We start from the raw sequence: 23,334 nt of genomic DNA, 5'->3' as shown, positions 1-23,334 counted from the left end.
ACACTCTCACCAAAACCCCTTTTTCAGAATTCACAAAAGAAAAATTGAAGGATTTAGGTCGAGAATAGGTTTGAATTTGTGTCTTATCTTCTTCCAGTCTTCATACCCTTATTTATAGAGATAGAAGTCAAATAGAGCCAGTGAAGGCTGTACTTGAGGGTCAAAGTCAGCCATGTACAATGCACTTTGACCTCCTGCCATGACAGTCATGGCAGTACAGGGGAGGAAGAAAACAGAAGCAGGAGCGGCGGAGAAGAAGAAGAAACTAGGGTTTTCAGAAATGAGGGTAAAGAAGAGAGAGAAGAGAGTATTTAAGTAAGAAAATAAACTGTCCAGATTAATCCAGAAATCCAATGGATGGATTTGGTTACATCTGATTTGGGCTCACTCATCCACTCTTGGGCTCAACTCATGGTGGTGTATATAAGATAGTGTATATAAGATAGAGTAAGTGGACTTTCTGGCCCAAAACACATTTGGGCCAAAAACCAACAATTCTCCACTTTGGACCAAATGTGTATCATTAATGAAATTTTCCTTTTAAATTTTGAAAATCATCATTGCTGATTTTTGACAAACAAGTAGAAACACACAGTTAATACAAGTATACCATGTTGTATTCACTTAGAATGCAACTCACATGCATTTAAAGTAAAATGCAGTAGTGCAATCCCATATGAAGCATAATCTCATTCACACAGAATAGATTTAACTAGCAATCACATAGAAATCACAAATGTAAAGTCACACAGACCACAAACAAGCACACAACAAGTCAAGTTTTGGAGAGAATGTTCAAGTTTTTCAAACAAGAATATAATTTTTCAGAAGGCAGACATTTTGTTCCCATGTCAGCTGGATTGAACTCAGATGGGATTTTCTCAAGATCAATAACCCCTTGTTCAACTATATCACGAATGAAATGGAACATTCACATCAATATGTTTAGTTCTATCATGAAAACAGGGTTTTTGCACAATTAGATGCCATACTGGCTAACATAAAATACAACCACTTTAGAGTTAAGAACATCAATCTCCAACAACAGTCCCTTAAGCCAAATGGCTTCTTTTATAGCTTCAGTAGCAGCTATATATTCAGATTCAGTTGAAGAGATAGCAACAATGTTTTGGAGTTGAGATTTCCAACTAACACAAACACTGTTTAAGGTAAACACATAAGAGGTAGAAGATTTTATGTTGTCCCTATCATTAGAAAAATTTGAGTCCACATAGCCACATAGTTCAATTTCAGCTTTGCCTTTAGAAAACATTAAACCAGTATTACCAGTACATTTCAAATATCTAAGCAGCCATTTTAATGCCTCCCAATGAGGCAAACTTGGATTAGACATATATCTACTCAAGCAACTAACAGAATATACAATGTCAGGTCTGGTACTAACCATCAAATACATAACAGAACCAACGGCATTGGCATATGGCACCTTTTCTCATTTCAGAGATTTCAGATTCAGTCTTGGGAGACTGTTCCTTACTTAGCAAAAAATGTGAAGCAAGAGGAACAGACACAGGTTTGGCAGACAACATAGAAAATTTATCAATGATATTTTCAATATAGGAGGATTGATTCAAAAACAAAGTACAGCTAGGTCTATCTCTGATTATATCCATACCAAAAATTCTTTTAGCATCACCAAGAAGTTTCATATCAAACTCATCACTAAGGCATTTAATCACCTGGTTAACAGTTTGAATGCAAGGACTATCACGAAGCATGTCATCCACATAGATAAGCAAGAACACATGAATTTTTGCAGATTCTTTAAAATATAAGCAGGGATCATATGAGCTTCTTTTAAATTTTAAAGACATCATGCAAGTATCAAACTTCTTGTTCCATTGCCTAGGTGACTGTTTCAGTCCATACAAAGATTTCTATAATAGACACACATAACCAGGATGTTTTTTAGTCAATAAAACCCTCAGGCTGGCATTTATATATTAGTTTATCTAATTCACCATGCAGAAAAGCAGTTTTCACATCCATTTGTTTTAATTCCTAGTCAAAGTGAGCAATTAAAGCAAGCATGATTCTAACAGTAGTGAATTTCACAACAGGAGCAAATATCCCAGTATAATCAATACCTTCATTTTGGGTAAAACCTTTAGCCACTAGACTAGCTTTGTATCTAACTGAATCAGACTCATGTTTGACCTTAAACAACCATTTACAGTCAACTAAAGGGCATGTAGGAAGTTTAGGCACAAGAATCCAAGTCTGGTTAACATATAAAGATTTCATTTCATCATTCATAGCATTTAACCAATCAACTGATTCATTAGAATTCAAAGCTTCCCTATAAGACTTAGGTTCATTACCATCCAGAGAGTGAAACACATGAAACACATGAGAAGCAAGTTGGTAATCATTTAAATTATGAGGCCTAACAATATTTCTTCTATCTCTGTCCCTAGCAAGTTGGTAATCACCAAGATCATTCACATAGGGCACATCAAGATTAATATTTTGATCAAAAACAATGTTTTCAGGCATATCATTATTAACAACTTCATCTTCAGAGTTATCATTTTCATGTTGAACAGAATTAACAGGTGGAATCCCCACCTCGTTGGGAGTAGTATTAGTAGAAACAACATTAGAAACAGATAAACACGGGAATTCATTTTCATTAAACACAATATTCCTGCTAATCATAGTTTTAAAACCCTGATCAACATCAACCAACACCTATAACCCTTAACCCCTTCAGGGTATCCTAAGCAAACACATTTCACAGATCTGGGGTCAAGTTCATCAAGTTTTTTATGAACAAACACAGAACAACAAAAAACTTTCAAATTTGATAGATCTACAGGTTTACCACACCACTTAGATTCAGGCAATTCCCCACTCAAGGGCACAGAAGGTGACCTATTTATCAAATAAGCAGCTGTAAGAACAGCTTCACCCCAAAAAGATTTTTTCAAGCCAGAAAAATTTAACATAAATCTAACTCTATCAAGTAAAGTTATGTTCATTATTTCTGCAATTTCATTTTGTTGGGGTGTATAAACAACAGTTTTATATCTCTTAATGACAGATTCAGAACACAAAGTATCAAATTCAACATTACAGAATTCAGTTCTATTATCAGTTCTCAAAGTCTTAATTTTCTTTCCAGTTTGGTTTTCAATAAAGGTTTTTCAATTTTTAAATCTTTCACAAACATCAGATTTATTTTTGAGTAAAAAGACAATAACTTTCCTGGAAAGATCATCAACAATAGACAAGAAATATCTATTACTACCATGAGAAGGAACTGGGGTAAGGCCCCACACATCAGAATGCACATATTCAAGTATGTCTGAACATTTCGAGGAATTGGGGAATGGGATACATGACATTTAACCTTAGTTTGTTTCCCAAGAATGCATGAGTCACATATAGGCAAATTAGTCACACAATCATTACTAAGATAATTATTCTTATGCAGAATTTCAAGACTTTTACCATTTATATGACCTAATCTCTTATGCCACATAATAGACATGTCATGATTAACAGTATTGGCATGCAAAAAAGGTTCAGCAGAACACACATAGAGGTTTTGCATTTTAACAACTTTGAAAACAAATTTATCATGCATCATGATTCTTTGACAACCATCTTCCCAATTACCATGCAAACCACTATCCTCAAGAATAGCAACAAATAACAGATTACTGCTTAGTTTAGGAACATGCCTAACATTTTTAAGAATTAATTCAAAACCAGATTCAAATTTCAGGCAAATAGTTCTAGTTCCAACTAGAGTTCTTTCACTGTTATCATCCATAGACACATTACCATTTTCAAGTTTCACATAAGAAGAAAACAAATTTCTATTAGGTGTCATATGATGGGTGCATGCAGAGTCAAAAATTCAATCATTGTCACACAGAGAAGAGATCACAGAGTTCACATAATCATGCATCACATCACCAACCATAAACACACCAAGATTATCAGTCACAACTAGGGGTGGAAATCGTAACGAAATTTCCAATTTCCGCCGGTTCCGATCCGAATATTTCCGATTTTGGAACCATTTTTTATGATCCGATTTCCGAAATTCCGATTTCCGATTTTTCCGAAAAAAATCGGATCGAAATCGGAATTGTATATAAAATATTCAGAAATTCCGAATTCCGATTCAAAAATAATTCCGAAATTTCCGAAAATATTTCCGAAAATTTTCGAAAATTTCCGAAAATTTCTGCTAATTATAATTATTATATATTTTAAGTTGCATTTTTCTTATTAAAAAAAATATGCTACATCAGCCCATCAACACCTTAGGCCCACATTAGCAAAAGCCCAAACCCAATGTCTTCTTACGTGAATTCTAAACCCTAATTGCATAACTCTCTCTCTCATTCTCTCCTCTCGCATAGCCGCTCTGCTCTCTCTACCTCTGCAATCTTTCATTTCTTCGAAAATCCCTTATTTCTTCCACGAGCCCCGCCACTTGTTCTCTCCGCCGAGAACCGAGCATCGACTGAGCAGCCCATCTTTCTCTACGCGCGTAGCACCGCCAGCGCTGCCCCTGGTTCTCTCCGCGCAGCATAGCGAGCGCCGCCCCTCGTTCACTCCGCCGAGCACCACCTAAATCGCCCCTTCTTTGCTCTGGCATGACCAGCGCCTCAGCCCAGTCGCCGCCCCTCATTCTATCTTTGAAAACTGCCGAAAAATCCAAAAAATGAATAATTCCGAAATATTCCGATTTTCCGAAATTTCCGAAAAAATCGGAATCGGAATCAGTTCTTGAATTCCGAAAAAATCGGAATCGGATTCGGAATCAATTTTGTTGTTCCGAAAAAAATCGGAAATTTTCCGAAAGGACCGTATCCGATCCGATCCGTCCGATCTCCACCCCTAGTCACAACATTAGCTTGTTCATTAGTTCTTTCTTTTTTAGGCTCAGAACATTCATTAGCATAATGACCATTTTTACCACAGTTGTAACACTCTCAGCCTTTGGCTTTAAACTTATTCCATCCCTTTCCCTTTTTAGGTTTTTGTACAAACTGGTTTTGGTTACTAGAAGAAGCCTTGTTCTGAAATTTATTTTGAAAATTATTTTGAAACTGATTTTCAGGTTTCCCTTTCACAAAATTGATTTCACCAAAATATTTACTACCCTTGGTAGTTTTTAAATCCAATTCTTTGTTTTTTAAACCGTTGATCACAGTATCCAAAGAAACCTTATATCTACCATACGTAATGGCAGATTTTACATCACTATAAGTATGAGGAATAGCATTTAATAAAACAATAGGAGAGTAATCATCAATATTTTTGTCTTGAGTTAACTTAATATCCTGAACCAGTTTTGTAAAAATGTCAAGGTTCTCATCAATGTCTTTGTTTAAATCCAGTTTAAATCTGAAAATTATTTCTAACAAAAACATTTTTTAGGGCAACGCGGTTTCAGTATAAAGTTTTTCAAATTTATCCCATAAGGCTTTAGCATTATCTTGTTTTCCTAATTTCCTAACCACATAATCACTCAAATTCAAGATAATCAAGGAATAGGCAAGTTCATCAAATTCATCTTTCTTAGCAGCAGTAGTGGTATCTTCATATGCTAATGTAACAGCTGTAAAACATTTTTGTTGGACTAAAACACCTTTTATTTTCTGTTGCCAAATAGGAAAATCCCATTTTCCATCAAAAGGAGCCAAGGGATAAGCATTCATGATATCACACAAATAAAGGCACATAAATCATAGAATCACTTAAAATCTCTCAGAATCACACAGACAGAGAATTAATTAGATTGCCCCCCCTCCCCCTCCAGATTCATGCGACACTGAAGTGGTCCGGACAAGAAATGGTAGGGGTGTGCACGGGTCGGTACGGCTCGGTTTTTCCAATAAACCAAACACGTACCGATAATATCGGTTTCTCATATTTTAAAAACCGAATATGTCGGTTTTTTTCGGTTCGGTGTGAATCGGTTTTTCGGTTTTCGGTAAACGGTTTCGGTATCAATACGGTTTATTTTCGGTTTCGATTTCGCCTATTTGTTCGAACCGGTTCGGCATAAAACCCATATATTTGGACTTTCATTATATTTATTTGAGAAAATTAACAAATAACAACCGAAAATTAACTAATAAAAAACACGTCACAACCAAAATTAATTAATAGAAAAAGATGTCACATGGAGGCGCTCGAAAGATAGAGGCACGCTAGGATAAGTATTTATAATATATATAAAAAATACATCATTTTGTATAAATCGGTTCGGTTCGGGAAATCGGTTCGGTAATTTTTAAATTCTCCATACACAAACCGATATTTTCGGTTTTTCAAAAAGAAATTACCGTATATGCGGTTTTAAATCGGGACGGTACATATCGGCTCGGTTTTTTCGGTTTTCGGTTCGGTTTTTCGGTTTTTCGGGTTTTTTGCTCACCCCTAAGAAATGGTAATTGAGAGCAATCCTGACTATAATATAAACGCGGAAGTAAAGCAAAAATAAGGGAAATAATCAGGTAGAGTCAACTAACGCCACACAAGACCACATAATGCCACACAGGGCCACCACGCCACACATGGCCAACTCAATAGCCACATAGGGCTCCCAAACTCCACAGGTCAAAGTACAGAAAAAGTAAACTACGATTTTTGAAGTGTTACCTTGGCAAAACCAAGTTAGGTTTTGATATTCCACTTTGAGTAGAACTAAGCTATAGCCATAACTCTGATACCACTGTAGGGTATCATGCAGCCAAGCTCCATATCTGCTATAGATATGTATAGATTATCCCTATGCAGTATTGATTACTGCTAAGGAGAAGATATACTCGAGTAAAGCAGAAAAAAAAAGAAACAATGATGAATAAAATTGAAAGAAATATAATAGAGAATTGTCACTTCAGTCTTCCAACTTTTCACACCAGAGATTCACACTTTTACCACAATACACCACCAGAATACCACAAGAAGAACATATCTTCTTTCTCTCTCAATCACAAACTCTAGTTTCACCCAGAATTCCACAAAGGAAAGAACAGATCAAGCACTCAAGCTTACACTCTCACCAAAACCCCTTTTCAGAACTCAGAAAAGAAAAACTTAAGGATTTAGATCAAGAATAGGTTTTAATTTGTGTCTTATCTTCTTCCAGCCTTCAGACCCATATTTATAGAGACATAAGTCAAATATAGCCGGTGAAGGCTGTACTGGAGGGTCAAAGTCTGCCATGTACCATGCACTTTGACCTCCAACCATGACAGAGTCAAGGCAATACAAGGGAGGAACAAGACCGAATCAGGAGCGGCAGCGAAGAAGAAGTAAACTAGGATTTTCAGAAATGAGGGTAAAGAAGAGAGAGGAGAGAGTATTTAAGTAAGGAAATAAACTATCCAGACTAATCCAGAAATTCAATAGATGGATTTGGTTACATCTGATTTGGCCTCACTCATCCACTCTAGGGCTCAACTCATGGTGCTGTATATAAGGTAGAATAATTGGGTTTTCTGGCCCAAAACAAATTTGGGCCAAAAACCAACAATTACGAATTGTAGACGTTTGAGATATTTTTCCGATGTCACTGAAATAAGGTTCTTTGAATTCCGGATGAAAGATTTGTGGTTGAAATAATGGACACGTCCAAATCCATTACAGGAATTTTTCCTTATAAATATGATTTTATTTCCTTATTTGCAATATTTTCTTTTGTTTTTACCATATTTTGTTCATGGAAAGTTAATTCTCGTTTTTCACCTATAAAACATAATTTTCACTAATTAACGCACAAATGTAAATTAATATGAATAAAAATCATCGTAAAAATAAACATATTAAGTGTAATTTCTACACTCAACAATCGAGAATATTTAACTAACCACAATGTATAATTGCCCAGAGGATATAGAGGAGCATCAACACTAGATTCAGACCACACAAATAACTTCCTAATGCATGAACTTAAAAGTATTTTAAACAAGAGCAATGATTATATATGTGTATGTACATGTATAATTAGTATTTTAGACACATGTATGAATATATAAAAGATGAAACACTAATGCTAATTATGTATATTAGCATTTTTTCCCGTGTGGTATACATGGTAGTGTTGCAAAAACGAAGAAAATTTAAATATATGATAATTAAATTGTATTAAAAAAAATAAACTACGCAATATTAAAATTATTAGTTATGAAATTTACATTACCAAAGTAACATTAAAAAAATAATTAAATTAGGCAGTACAAAACAATTAAAAAAAAAAAAAAAACCCAAATTGAGTGTGTGTGAGAGCTTGAGACATTTTGCTCTGCTCTTCCGATAATTAAAATATAAAAATTCCAAATCGATGTGTGTAAAAGAGAGAAATTTACAAAGAAATTGTAAAAATTAAAAGGAAAAAAAAAACTATATGAGTAGATTAAGTCGATTTGCAGATCTGATTTGCAGATCTGATTTTTTTTCAAATATATCATTAGGATTTCTTCAGTTGCATGCGTTTTACTTTTATAAATAAACTAACAATTCTACCTGTGCGATGAACGGGATTGCCAAAAGGAAGAAATATTAATTGGAAAAAAATACAGTTTTGGTCTCTTAAATTTGCACTTGATCACACGTGTTCACAAAAACTATATTTGGTCTCATATGTTTCAAAAATTCAACAATTTTATTCATCTTTAGTACTAAAGGAATACAGCGTGTGTCGATCACTGCCTTAACGGACGGAGTAATGATAAATTGATGAAAAATATCGAAAGTGTTAAATTATTGAATCAAGAGGGACCAAATATAAAATCAATGCAAATTTGAGAGATAAAAAATGTAATATCCAATATTAAATATATGATAATTAAATTGTATAAAAAAGTAAATTCACATTAATGTTTGTAAGAGAGAGAATTAAAAAAAAAACTGGTAATAGCCGATATAGAAAATGAAAAAATGATAATAAATATTTATAAAAAAAATTACAAATATAACATTAGAGTTTCTTCATAGCTTTTCTTACTTTTATATATTAGATAAAATATGAGGATTAGTTAGAAAATAAATCTTTGTTTTTTATAAATTAATCAATATTATCCTAGAATTGGAATAGCTTGAAAATTTTGAAAATAAAGCGAAACTGATAAAGATCGCTTTAGTCAAATAACTTGTCACAATTTAAACAAGTCAAACCTAAGGTCAAATTGAATGTCAACTTGTGGGAATGAAAGATTGAAGGTTTTAGTTTTATTCTACACTAGTAACTTGACCCGTGCGATGCACGGGATTGAACAAACAAACATAACAATCATTAAAAAAAACAGAAATAAAAATATATTAAATATTTAACTGAAAAATCTAATAAAAACTATATATTGAATATTTTACTGGAAAATCTAATAAAACTCTATCCACCAAAGAATTAATCCGGCCACCAACAGAGTAGTTGTTTTCAACTCTTGATCATATGTCACCTGCACCGTAGGACAAAAAAAAAAAGAAAAAAAAAGAACTTTTTATAAATTAAAAATAAATGTTACAAAGCTCATTTATAAAACTTTGAAGACAAAAAATCCATATATAAATTTAAACAAATATATAAATAACTTAGCTCAGATTTTGGAAAACTTCTTTATAAACGACGTTTGTAGTAGTATTGGAGGTGTTCCCGTCGTTGTCACAAATAAGTATCTTCAAGCCTCTTCGACTCGTAACTCTTGAGATAGCAACATATAATTGTCCATGCGAAAACACTGGTTTCTGAAGATATATACCCACATGTTGAAGAGATTGACCTTGACTTTTATTTTTCGTCATTGCAAATGAAAGAGTTAATTGTACATAACTTATTACAGCAACAATACCTTGTTTGATGCACCACCTAGGAGTTCTGAAGCACTTTGTCCAATTAATTGCATGACAATACGATCAAACATTACGAATGAAGTCGATCCAGTACTATCAATGGCACTCACCTGAACTCTGAACCTGTACAAAAATATATATTTTATATACAAATTTCGAATACCAAGAGGAACGATGGTGCAACAATTCAAATGAACTTATTTCGTAAAATATTACCAAATCAAAGTATAATTACCTTGGTACAGCAGGAACAAACCCGTCACACTCTTCGCACCAATATTTCTTTTAGACGGGTTCGACCTTCTTCACACAATTTTTACATGAAGCATACCACCAATTAGCTGCCGACTCAATTTCCAGAATTTTCGCCAGCACGGATCCAACACAAACCTACAATATATATACAACAATCGATTCTTAAGCATTATATTTGTTCATGTAAAAATATATCAGATATATGTTCGACAAATCAACGTACCTTTGTGCTCTCAACGCACTCATCTATGGTCATTATATCTGCCTGGAGTGGATCGTACGATCGAGTCAAAGAAAGTTGGGACGATAATTGACTAATTGATGGGACATAGACTTCTTCGCTCAACGCAAGCCTGTTAATTTACAAGTATTAAAATATATAACGAATGATTATACTCAAGGTTATATATATATATTAAAAGTTGAATGATCAAATGTTAGTACTTATACCTGTAGTCTAAAACTTCTTTCAAATTCGGATCGATCAGTAGTTGTGATCCATGTCGAACATTTGACAAACTCGTGGTTCCTAAGTATGATTTCAGGTGAAATAATATACAAAAATATGCATCAATATTTTAACAAATTCCTAAATATGCATCAATATTAGGGTATGTAAATTATAACACGCACCACAATAAGTTTTAGCCCTGAAACACTGAAGTATGACCACAGTAAATCCATTTTAGTCAGCATTCGTTACATATGCATCAATTTGTTCAGCAAATGCTTCTCATAAAGTACATTTAATTGTATTTTTCCTGTAATGTAAAATAAATTACTAAAAATATTATAAGAATAAATCCATATAAAAATTGTAAAAAAAATATAATATTTAAATTACTCTAAATCTTGCAGAATAACATCCAAAAGCTTGCTTTTCTCTCATTTTGTAGTGACCTCCTTTATATGCCCCTTCTCTACCACATATTGGCCAATTACATCTGTACAAATAAATAAATTAAATCAAATGTACCAGAGTTATATACTGAATCAAATTGCAACATTATTTTGATTACTGAGGATTTCTACATAACCCTTGTGATACAGACGACACAAATATATTAGTGATTAATGGTAAGACAGAACAAACATTTACCAAACCAAGTTACATGAAAAACTTGCGTAACAAATAGTAAATATTCATCCACATTCTTCTTTATTGTGTCGAAAGAAACGAACTTGAAGTTGGTTGTCGGAATATTTTCGGCTACTATATTAGTAACTACAGTCATTCCGACAAAATTGAGCTTAAATCTGTACGTAGATACTTTAAATGGTAAATTTGAATCACCCACCAAGAAATTTTGAAACATATAAGTTTCCCTTCTTTCTCCAATTCCTTAAATTTCATAATGAGATTCTTTTTTAATGGTAGCATGAATACGCATACCCGATTACAAAATCAATAAAATAGTTAGCTCCTAAATATTGGAAATATAAAACAAAAATAAAAATAAATAAATAGAAAAGAATCCGGCACTAACCATAGATGAATTGCCCGTACAATTATCTTCCAATTAATACTGCTTGTATCAATTTCATGAAGCAATGAAACCTGTGTTGTTGAAATTCGTGGAGCCATAACTGCTTCAATGAATAAAAATCCTTTATCCTTCAATCCTTCAATGAAACAAAAATCAGGATATTTAAGATTTGGGTGAAATTGGGCAAACGAACTGAGACCGAAGCAAGTGAAAACAGATTAAAGAACAGAGACCAAAGCAAGGGAACGAAAAAAAGAACATGGCTTTCTTTACCTGAGGTGTTGGAGCAGCAAATACAGGGAGAGATGGAGAGAGATGCAGAGAGAGGTATGCTTATAAAGAGTTTGTGGGGAAAACCTAAACGATATCCACGGATCTTCTAAGATATATATATATATATATATATATATATATATATATATATATATATATATATATATATATATATTAGATTATTGTTCCCAATAATTCTTTGGGGAAACGTGTGATAAAAAAATAGAGGAACCGTGTCATTGAAAAGTTGTGGATTTAAAATGTTGAAGCATTAGTAGAAATTAATATATAATTAAACGTGCGTGTCATTGAAAGATTTGATAGATTTATGCCAATGTTTAGGAGAATAGTTGAAGGATTAGTAGAAATTAATATTTAATTACGTGTTTAATTAGTAGATTATATGAAATTTAATAAAATATGAAAAATAGTATTAGAAAATTAATTTAGATTTATGCCAATAGTTAGGAGATTAGTTAAGGGATTAGTAGAAATTAATATTTAATTACGTGTTTAAATATTAGATTATTATGAAATTTAATAAAATATGAAAAAATAGTATTAGAAAATTAATTTAGACTTATGCCAATATTTAGGAGATTAGTTAAAGGATTAGTAGAAATTAATATTTAATTACGTGTTTAATTATAAGATTATACGAAATTTAATAAGATTAGAAAATTAAATTTAATTTAATTACTAAGATATCCTCCAAATGAGCGGGAAAAATTGACCTTAGGGTTTTCTAGGGTTTCTCCAGGAACCTTTCTTTTGTTAATAAGATTTTAATATTTGGTCAACAACTATTTACACGCAAAAATAAACATATTTATGTTGATGTGAAATTTTTAAAAATTTATATATAAATAAAGTAGAAAATTTTCTGAAAGTGTTTTTACCTTATAGTAATGGAATGAAAATAGTTGTCAGTAAATTTTCTTTAATTAAGTGATTCGAACTCATGACTGATAAATTTATTCTAATTAGGAATGTAAACGAATCGATTGAACTAAACACATGGTTATTCAAGAGTTTGTTTGTAGTTGAGCTTCCCTTGATGAGCAACAAGAGTCGATCGTGCTCGCCCCCAATTTCATAGTTTATCAAAAAAAATTATATGTTTAAGCCTCATTTGTTACGTTAACGGGTCAAAACCTAAACAAATATTAAAATAACGACCACGAACCGAGTATCAAAATAGTTTTATTTGATTTACGGTCCTAACCCTGACCCATAAATGAAAATTAGAAATGTCACGACTAGGAGATTTCGATTTTGGATTCGGTAGCATAAAGTAAAAGGTAGTTGTTCATCTCGATTAGGCTCAAGTCGATTTCAACTTTTCGAGCAAGCATATTTCATTGCCAAAATCATAAGTCAACCACGAATCTCTTAGTTGATATAACTAATTTATTTCATGACCAAAACAAAATTGGACAGCTAAATAATATTTGGTCAGAGATAAAAGAATATATGCCCTCAATAATTCTTGTGAATATGTAACTGATTTTGTATTTTTATTTTTTTATTTTCAGTATATAGTTGGTTTATTAGACATCTCTCATTTAGAATCTCATCTTCATCTTCTTTAAATAAAATAAAAATAAAAATAAAAATAAAAATATTCGTTAGCTGGCTGTATATATACATGGAGTGATTTCAGTGAAAAATTGTGAGCAAAATTAATTATTTAATTAAAGATATTGGGAAGAGAGGCCTTGTATGAAGATGAAGAGTCTTGTTTGGTAGCCAAGGATGACTTGCCTAAATCCACTTTGCATTAAGGGGCTCTTATCAAGAAGTATATATTAAGTGGTGCAATTAATTAGCACTAATAGAGCCCTAATTGGAGATTTTAGGCATCATCCTTTGGCTATCCAAACAGGTTCTTATCTTTCATGCTAGACCTTCTCCTCCATCCAAATTACATTTCATTCATGTGGTATTTACTACTCCTTCTGTTTCCTTTTAATCGTCGTTTTTTTGGCTTTGCACCAGAATTAAGGATTTCATTAATCGTATCTTGATTTTATGAAAAATGTATGATTTTAGACGAAAATAACCTTGTCTTATAATTAATGGTAAGATAGAAAAGTTTGAACTTAAGGTCAAACAATGTCAACTATTCACTAATTGACTAAGTACTAATTTTTCATTGTCCAAAAGTTGGTACTAAATTTTGGTCATGCATGTATTTGTTTTCTATCTTCTACATATAAACTTTTTTTAAAGGTTTTATTTGTACCATTAAATTCATTTAAAATAATTGATAAACTCTTACATCTGATAACTTATTTTTAAGGGTAAACGTGTTGTTACGTCTGATTTTTAGAATTAATATTTACAAGTGCTTAGATAATATTTTTATTGCTTTTAAGATCTTAAATAAAAATGTGAGGTGCATGTACTTTTAAAAAAAGATTTTTTACCCCTCTACAACAACTTATTTTTTTGTATTTAAAGATCTTTTTGATTTTTGCAAAACACTTTGTAAGATCGTATAACCTCTTAAACATCTTATAAGTTATTCTTAATAGCTTATAAGATTAACTTAATGATTTTTTTGTTAGTCTAATGCTTGTAAATAACAAAAAGAAAAAAATATATAGAAGGCAAGGAAAAGACTTCTCAAATTATTATTATTATTATTATTATTATTATTTAAAGAAAGACTTCCTCAATGTTTGGGCTAACTGGGCCCCCCATAAGCCCTATAAATCTGGGCCCGCTTAAATTCTTCGTCCGCATATATAAGAAAACTCGCACACAGTCTCCCCTGCACAAAAGTTGACTGAAAACAGTCGGAAAAAAACCAAAGGAAAAAAGCTCCAATTCAGTCCCGTCGGTCGATTTCAATGGCGAAAGCTTTCTCTTTGACGATTGTAGCCGCCTTATCAATGATCTTCATTTGTTCTGCGGCGTTTGCGGAATCCGGCAGCTCACCATTTATCGTTGCCCATAGAAGGGTTTCCCAAAAGAAAGTGAATTCGGATCTGGAACGGCTCTCCATCTCCATCGACATTTACAACGCCGGATCCGAGTATTCCTCTCTCTCTCTCTCTCTCTCTCTCTCTCTCTCTCATTTTCCTTTGGTTTTTGGTTATGGTGTTTATTTGTTGAATTTCTGCTGAAATTTTTGTTTGTTTGATTATCTATTCACACAATTCTCGTTAATTGCATTACTTTCTGTTAATTATGTTTTTTTTTATTAAATCTGTTGATCATTGAAGATAAAAGAGCGTTAATCAGTGTTCATTGCATGTTTTAGGTTTCAATTTTGGACGAATTCTTCTCATTTTGATTTTGATTTGCAATTGGACTTAAAATGAAAAAAATGGAATTAAATTATAGCATGTTGAAAATTTGGAATTATTTTGATTTGCAAATCTCTTTTTGGTAAATTGTGAAAGCAAATTAGTATATCTGATTTGATGGTACCCTATCATTTATTGATTGTTTATTTATCCATAATCGAATCTGTGATTAAGCAGAACATGAAATCGGATTTATTCATCTTTTTGTAAGTCTGATTTCTGCAATTTGATCCAAATACACTAATTTCATTTGATTCAGTTCATAAATATTTCCACTACATTTTGAAAATCTTTGGATGCATATCCTTTTTAGCATATGCGCACTTGTTTGAAATATTTTTCGAAGGAAAGTAACAATTTGTTATGATTTTCAGAACCGCATATGATGTAACACTCACCGACGATAGCTGGGCTCAAGAGGTTTTCGATTCCGTTATTGGCAACACATCTAATACCTGGGAAAAACTCGAATCGTAAGCTTCGAAAATATTCAATTATATATTTTTGTTTTGAGTTTGGTTATTGAAATCTGTTTTTGTTTAACGATACTCATTTTTCTTTTAAATCTCACAGTGGTTCTCTTGTGTCGCACTCGTTTGAGTTGGAATCTAAAGTGAAAACTGTTTATTACGGGGCACCTGCTTTGATCACCTATCGAGTTCCTACAAAGTCGAAGCTACAGGTTATTTTTGTTGATTATTTTTCGATATCCCGATTGGAAAAAAATATATAAACTTGTATGTAACGATATCAAATTTTTTTTTCAGGAAGCGTATTCCACCCCGATTCTGCCAGTGAAAATTCTGTCAGCCCCAACGCACAATGAGAAAATTGAAATTGTAATATTATTGCACTTATTAATTATTATTATCATTATTAAACACCGTGATTCGATTACCTCTTATGCATGTTTATATTGCTGACTGATTTTTTTTCACCTTCCTCCATGGATACGATTATCCGATGATGTACAAATACGCAGGCAAAGGTAACAACTTCCGTCTTTGATTCGATTTTAAATTAGTTTTTAACTGATTTATGTTTATGTAACAATGTATCTCTCTCTTTCTCTCTCTACAGAGGTTGGTGGCAAGGTACGGATCTCATGTTTCGGTGATTCTATTGGTTGCCCTTTTTGCGAATGTGGTAATTTCTCCATCAAAATCTGCGACTGGAAACAAGAAAAGGCGTTGATCAATCGCCTGTATTATCTTTCGATTTAAAAGCAAGACTTGGTCGGAAAAAAAAAAATGAACTGGCTTTGTTTGTAGCTGTTAGGTTGACACAGTAGTTCATGGAGAAGGTAGAGAGAGTGAGAGAGGGCCTAACCACATTGAGGAATTTATTATACTTTACCAATATAATTAATTTTATGGATTTAGACTATTTTATTTAAATAAAATTGTCTCTTAATGGTTTAGAGTAAATTATTGTGACCTGCTATCATCAGCACAAACAAGAGGCAAGAGGGGTTCTTTCGTAATATAACCTTACTTCGGGGTGATTGTAATTTGCCCTTCAAGAAATTATGAAATTACTGTGACCTACAATTAGGGTTGGCAATGGGGCGGGTATGGGGCGGGTTTTGCAATCCCCATCCCCGCCCCGTTATGGAAATTCCCATCCACATCCCGTCAAAAATCCCCACGGGTATTAAAAGAATCCCCATACCCGCCCCATAAAATCTCCACGGGTATGGGGATGGGTAAGAATCCCCGTCTATTTTTTTTATTTTAAAAATAAATAAATATGCAATTTACTTATAATTTAAAGGTTTATTTCAATAAATAAATCAATATTTAATTATAATACTAATATTTAATTATATAATCGAAACCTAAAAATCTCCATTTTTAGCTAATATTTAATATATTAATACTATTTAATTATTTATATTTAATATAATAATTAAAAAATATATATATATTATATATATAAATAATGCGGGGTGGGTACGGGGCGGGTATAGGCAAACCCATCCCCGTACCCGTACCCGGTAAAAAAAAAAATTTCAATCCCCATAGCCTCCCATTTTTTTTCGAGGCGGGTAATACCCGAAAGTTTCGAGACGAGGCGGGGCAGGGATCCATCGGGGCGGGTCAAATTGCCATCCCTACCTACAATCATCTGCACAAACAAAAAAGATGCAAGTAGTAGATAACCTCGGAAATCGGAAATGACGAATATAATCCAGCTGTGTGTGTGTATGCAGTGGCGGAGCCACCATTTGGCAAGGTGGGCTCCAGCCCACTCTCATTTTTTAAACATTTATACTATATATTATATCTATATATAAATAGCCCCCCAAATAGTTTAATTTAGTCTACCCAAATAATTTAGTTTAGTTTATCTACCAAAAAAATTATGTTATATTAGTTGAAGTTTATAATTTGTAGTTATTTTATGTTAATGAATAAAAAAAAAATCTGGGGCGCTGCCCCCGAACTCCCGTCAATGTTAAGCCCACCCACTCTAGTAATTTAGTGTAGCTTATATTAGTTTAAGTTTATAAATTTGTAGTTATTTTGCGCTATATTTTTATGTGAATGAATCAAAACAAAAACCGGGGGCGCTGCCCCCAAACCCCGTTAATATTAAGCCCACCCTGTCTCGAATTCCTGGCTCTGCCACTGTGTGTATGTGTGTGAAATCGAGAACGATAGAGAGAGAGACGAAGGCGGAGAGAATCGGAGCACCTTGTAACGGAAATTCAAACTCGAATGCTGTTGTTTTTGGCGGCTAACCTGCACCACCTCCTTCTTCCATGTTCAATACTTGCATTTCTTTTTTCTTTTTTCTTTTTTTTTTTAAATAATATTTCAAATGTTTTTATGCACTCTAGTGTTAAAATATTTTATATAAGCAAAAAGAAATTATATTTTTTAATGTTTTCCCTCAAACCAAATTTCGTATTTTTTAATTGTAACGGGTACGAGGCGGGTAGAGGCAAACCCATCCTCGTACCCGTACCTGTATAGGCAATTTTTTTTTTTTGTGTTGTTTTAGAAGAGAGTATTTAAAATGGAGTTGTTTTGTAGGAAGTAAACGAATTGGGGTTGAGCGCCACCCCCCACGGCGGCACCGACAGGAGACGCCATCTCCAACGGCGACACCGGCAGAAGACGCCACCACCAATGACGTCTTCTAATATTTATATTTTAATATTTTAATATTTTAATATTTTAAATATTTATATTTTAATATTTTAATATTTCAATATTTTAATTTTTCTAAATTTTAATTTTTTTCTTACAAAATAAAACAATTCTAACTAAATTCATTAGTTTGATGTTAGTATTAAATTTATTATATTTTATATATTTTATCCATTAGTATTAAATTAATTATTGCATATTTTTATCTAATTAACACACTAAATAATGTACAATCTTAAAAACATGTAGACAAAATCAAAAGGAGTTCTAGAAAATAAAAGAGTTATACAAAATAAATATGTCAAATAGTAAAAACAAAATGAGTACAAGAATACTCAAGTTCCCAAGAACGGATCCGACCACAATATAATATTTCTCATGTTCCATATCCACCGGATGACACCCAGTTTGTTGATGATGTACCGGCAGAACCTGGCATTCGTCGAGATGGTAGGCCGCGTAGGACTAGACGGGCATCTGCATGTGGCACTGGTTCACATAGGCACTGACTTTAGTGCCAATTTTATTTTCTTGTACGCATTTTGTCCATGTACTCATTTTGTTTTTACTATTGGACATATTTATTTTGTATAACTCTTTTATTTTCTAGAACTCCTTTTGTTTTTGTCTACATGTGTTTAAGATTGTACATTATTTTAGTGTGTTAATTACATAAAAATTTACAATGATTAATTTAATACTAATGGATAAAATGTATAAAATATAATAAATTTAATACTAACATCAAACTAATGAATTTAGTTAGAATTATTTTATTTCGTAAAAAAAAATATCAGAAAATATTAAAATATTAAAATATAAATATTTAAAATATTAAAATATTAAAATATTAGAAGACGCCATTGGTGGTGGCGTCTTCTGCCGATGCCACCGTGGGGTGGCGCTCAACCCCAATTCGTTTACTCCCTTCAAAACAACACCATTTTACAAACCCTCTTCTAAAACAACACAAAAAAAAAAAAAAAATTGCCCCTATTATATTGGATTTTTAAGTATGTTGTTATGACACGATTAGATAAGGATTGACATGTGACAAGTTCTCTCACGGTCTCACCTATATTATAATCTATAGCTCTCATTTTTTTTTTCTGATTTTAGGATGAACATGTTAACTCCTCTTACTAATATTTATTGAATAATTAATATGCAGTGAATTTACATGGATGACTTGGAAGACCATTCACAGTAGGGGTGGTAAACGAGCCGAGTCGGCTTGCGAACTCGACGAGCCGGCTCGACAAAGGCTTGAACTTGAGCTCGGGTTTTTCGAGCTCGAGCTTGAGCTTCAGACGAGCTCGAGCTCGAGCCCAAAATTATTTGTTCGACAACTCGCGAGCTCCCTTCTTTTTTATTTTATTTTTTATTTTTTTATTTTACACACACACACACACACACACACACACACACACACACACACACACACACACACACACACACACACATATATATATATATATATATATATATATATATATATATATATATATAGATATATTATTCTTATTATTATTATTATTATTATTAACTAAATAGTAAATAGTTTATAATAATAAATATTTCTAGTATTTAAATAGAAACAAATCTATATTACTTAAATACTTCATATAAATATAATATATTATAATAATAATAGAAAAATTAAAAAATATATATAACTAGAGTTCATTATTTATTTTATAATATTTTTTTTATTTTCTTATAAATAATTTATAATAAAAAAATCAAATGATATTAATAAAAAAATTAAATAATAAAAAAATATATAAAAAATATTAAATGAGCTCGAGCTCGAGCTCGCCAAAATTGGCTCGAGCTCGAGCTCGAGCTGGCCAAAAGAGCCGAGCTCGGGTCCTTCCCATCCCTAATTCACAGTCAAAATGTATTAGTTAATATTAAATGATACATTTCGCTAACAGTTTAATTTATATACTTAAATTGAAAATAATAATAGTAATATATAATATTATAAATAATCTACGGAAGTATAAGTAGTGGTGTAAATTTGTAAATGAGTCGAAGCGATTCGGACATTTTTTTAAGTTATTTTCGATTTTTTATCGAGATTTCAACTTTGTGCTAATCCGAGCTTGGACGAATTTTAATTGAACCGAACACGAATTGAAGTCGGATAACTTGAATTCTTCTTCATATTTTATCATTTTTTTCTAATTATGCTCAAGTTTGAGTTGAACTTGATAGCAAGTTGAATGACAAAATGTGTCGAAAGTTATGCTGGTTATGTTAGTTGAGTTTTTGACGAACAATTTCAAATTGGGGTCTTTATCAATAAACCCCTCGGATGAACAATAAATTGTGATATATCCAACCCTTAAAATTTTCTTTGTGTAATTTTTAGAAATTTTAATTCCAATACTACCCTTCATAAATTATATATGTTCAATCCAAAAATTTGTCTCACTTTTCTTAATAATGCCAATATAATAGGGATGTTTCCACACTCAATATTTTATCTCCGTATAGTTTTTCTTTTAATAATTTGTTTTAAAGTTTCTTTTTAAATGAATAAATGATTTTTTTTTTCCCGATAAGTTTATTACGCCGAATATGACTATAATTTAATATGACTATATGTAACTATATCAACCGTAGTCATATTCTTTTTTTCATATCGCCAATTTTTACCTTTTCAGCTTAAAAATTCCGATTATATAGTGTTTCAGTCATGTTTAACAAATTATATAAAAAAACAAAAATTGTCTATTATTTACGAAAACAATGCAATCTACATCAACACAAAAAACCACAATTAATTCGAATTTTGTTATTATAAGTCAACTTGAAACGAGAAGATAAATGGTTTACAATTGGGATGGGAAACGAGAGGAGCATAGTTGAATATGACTATATTCAATCAAGGCAGGATCCTGTCAAACAACACGCAACAATTTCAAGATTATATATATATATATATATATATATATATATATATATATATATATATATATATATATATATATCTGAATATCGAACTTAATTTGCATTGTGATCGGATAAAACAAAGTTTCATTCTTCTGTATGATAAAATGAGAAGCTTAACTACCTCTTCTTTGGTTGTATAATGGAGGCCCTCTCATTCTTTATGAAAAAACTCGTACTGGTTTTGAATGGCATCTTCCTTCTTCGAATTCGTGAGAATTGATCGGAACCACTCTTCCTCATCATCATATACTGTGTTATTCGTGATTCGCGTAACAGACAAGATATTAATAAATCACTAATCGAGTGAATCATCAATAGTCATATTCGATTCAGACTATAGTCACGTTACTGCTGCTGTTTCAGATCTGGAGAGAAAACAAAAATCGAAAATAACGAAAGGGAGGAAGGGGGATGCGACGACAACAGCGGTAAATTAAAGAGAGAGTGAGGGAGACGGCTACGGTGGTGGTGGTGGACATATCTGAAAAAAAAATGAGAAATCGAGAGATAACGAAAAAGGGGAATCTCCATGTAGAAATCATGCATCTGACGAAGGGCGGCGACAAGGTGGGGGAGGCGCCTGTTGGGAATCGAGCAAGTGTGCGCAGCGGAAAACAAAAAAAAAATTATATGAAAAACAATTTTATTCATATAAACCCGTACTCGATAATAGCAATTAATTACATATCTTAACGCTTCTAGCGAAATTTAAATAACAACATGCATATTAATTCAATAATTAAATCACATAGCATGCTCGCAGTAAATCATAATTCATATACAAACAATTTCACGAAAACATTCAAAGCAAAATCATACATAAACAATTTCATGAAAACATTCAAGCAAAATCATACTGCGAATATCAATGTTTAATATAATCTAATTAAATTAAAACCCAATACATAAATAAATCCGAAAAGTTACCTCTTGAAGCGTGAGGCGAGTTCTCGGATTGAAGCAAACTGCCACGGAAACCAATCCGTGCAGTCGGAAGAAACAGCTGCGAAGCAGCGGCGGCGGACGCACGAATCAGCTGCGGCGCGTGAGATTCACGCGCTGTCTTCGGGCGGCGCGTGAGGGTGCGTGCGTCAGTGGTTCGGCGGCGCCGTCTTGGTAGATTGACTCATTTGTCTTCCTCCTCTCGGATTTCACCTCGTATACCAAGTTCTACTAAATATGTGGCACTAGACACGCAAAAAATAGAATTAACGGAAGAATAAAGCAAAAGGCATAGATCTACCAATGTAAATCGGCGCGTGGGACACCAATTTTCGGCGACGGGGCGGCGACTGCGGAGGAGAGGCAGCGGTCGTGTGTGAGGTGAGCGGCTAGGGTTTCGTGGTGTGTGTTGTGTGTGCAAGACCTATAAATCTTGTATTTATAGTGTCTTGTATAAAAGCCCTAACGGGCTTAAGTTGGACCGGACCTAACAGCTTAAGTTCGTTAGTCTTTCTTCGCTCGCTTCTCACAACTCAATGATTGGAAAATTATAACAATTATATTTTCAAAATCATTGAAACGTTCTCGTCATTACCGATGCCGATTCTCGATTTCAAATTTCTAAAAATGGAAACCCTAATTTAGTGGGCCTTCTAAATTTGGAAACTTCCTAATTTAGAAAGTTCACTAAGATGTTCGCCTAGTTCTTTCCTTTCCTTATTCTCATTCATAATTTCAAATTACGAATGTTGGACTCAATCATATTGACTTCCAATTATGCAAAGATTAAACATTTTTATCTTTGACCGTTTATTCAAAGAACTCGAGTGCACGAGCAGTGTGACCCTCGATGGTTCAGGTGTAAGCTAGCCGTGGGTCCACAACTCTTTGTGGTTTAAACTCGTCCCTAGAGTTACAATTAAAGTGAAGCTCGTTTCAACTTAATCACCCAATGAATCAAGATTGGCGTCTAGCAACTACGCGTCATGATTCCCTAGATACAAATGAAGTGCCTGCAAGAACCGTGTGATATAGTTAACGTACAGTACGATCCATTCGATTCATATGTCCCGATTGAACTAGAGGCATTGGTTCATCGAGACCTCCTTA

At 32.8% G+C, this 23,334-nt stretch overlaps 1 protein-coding gene across 1 annotated transcript; it reads left to right on the top strand.

The window, feature by feature from the left end:
• The first annotated feature begins 14,598 nt into the window (after nt 1–14,598).
• On the top strand, nt 14,599–16,568 carry LOC105972254 (uncharacterized). The gene is made up of 6 exons (XM_012997191.2): nt 14,599–14,892; nt 15,541–15,639; nt 15,740–15,848; nt 15,934–16,005; nt 16,149–16,154; nt 16,247–16,568. Exons 1-6 carry the CDS (start codon nt 14,708–14,710, stop codon nt 16,358–16,360), a joined length of 585 nt encoding a protein of 194 aa, XP_012852645.2. The 5' UTR covers nt 14,599–14,707; the 3' UTR covers nt 16,361–16,568.
• Nucleotides 16,569–23,334: the final 6,766 nt, after the last annotated feature.

The sequence above is a fragment of the Erythranthe guttata genome, chromosome 4, assembly GCF_056151865.1.
Source record: "Erythranthe guttata isolate IM_541 chromosome 4, IM_541, whole genome shotgun sequence".
NCBI lineage: Eukaryota > Viridiplantae > Streptophyta > Magnoliopsida > Lamiales > Phrymaceae > Erythranthe > Erythranthe guttata.
The sequence above is the reverse complement of the archived record's forward strand: the minus strand, read 5'-3'. Positions and strand labels throughout refer to the sequence as shown.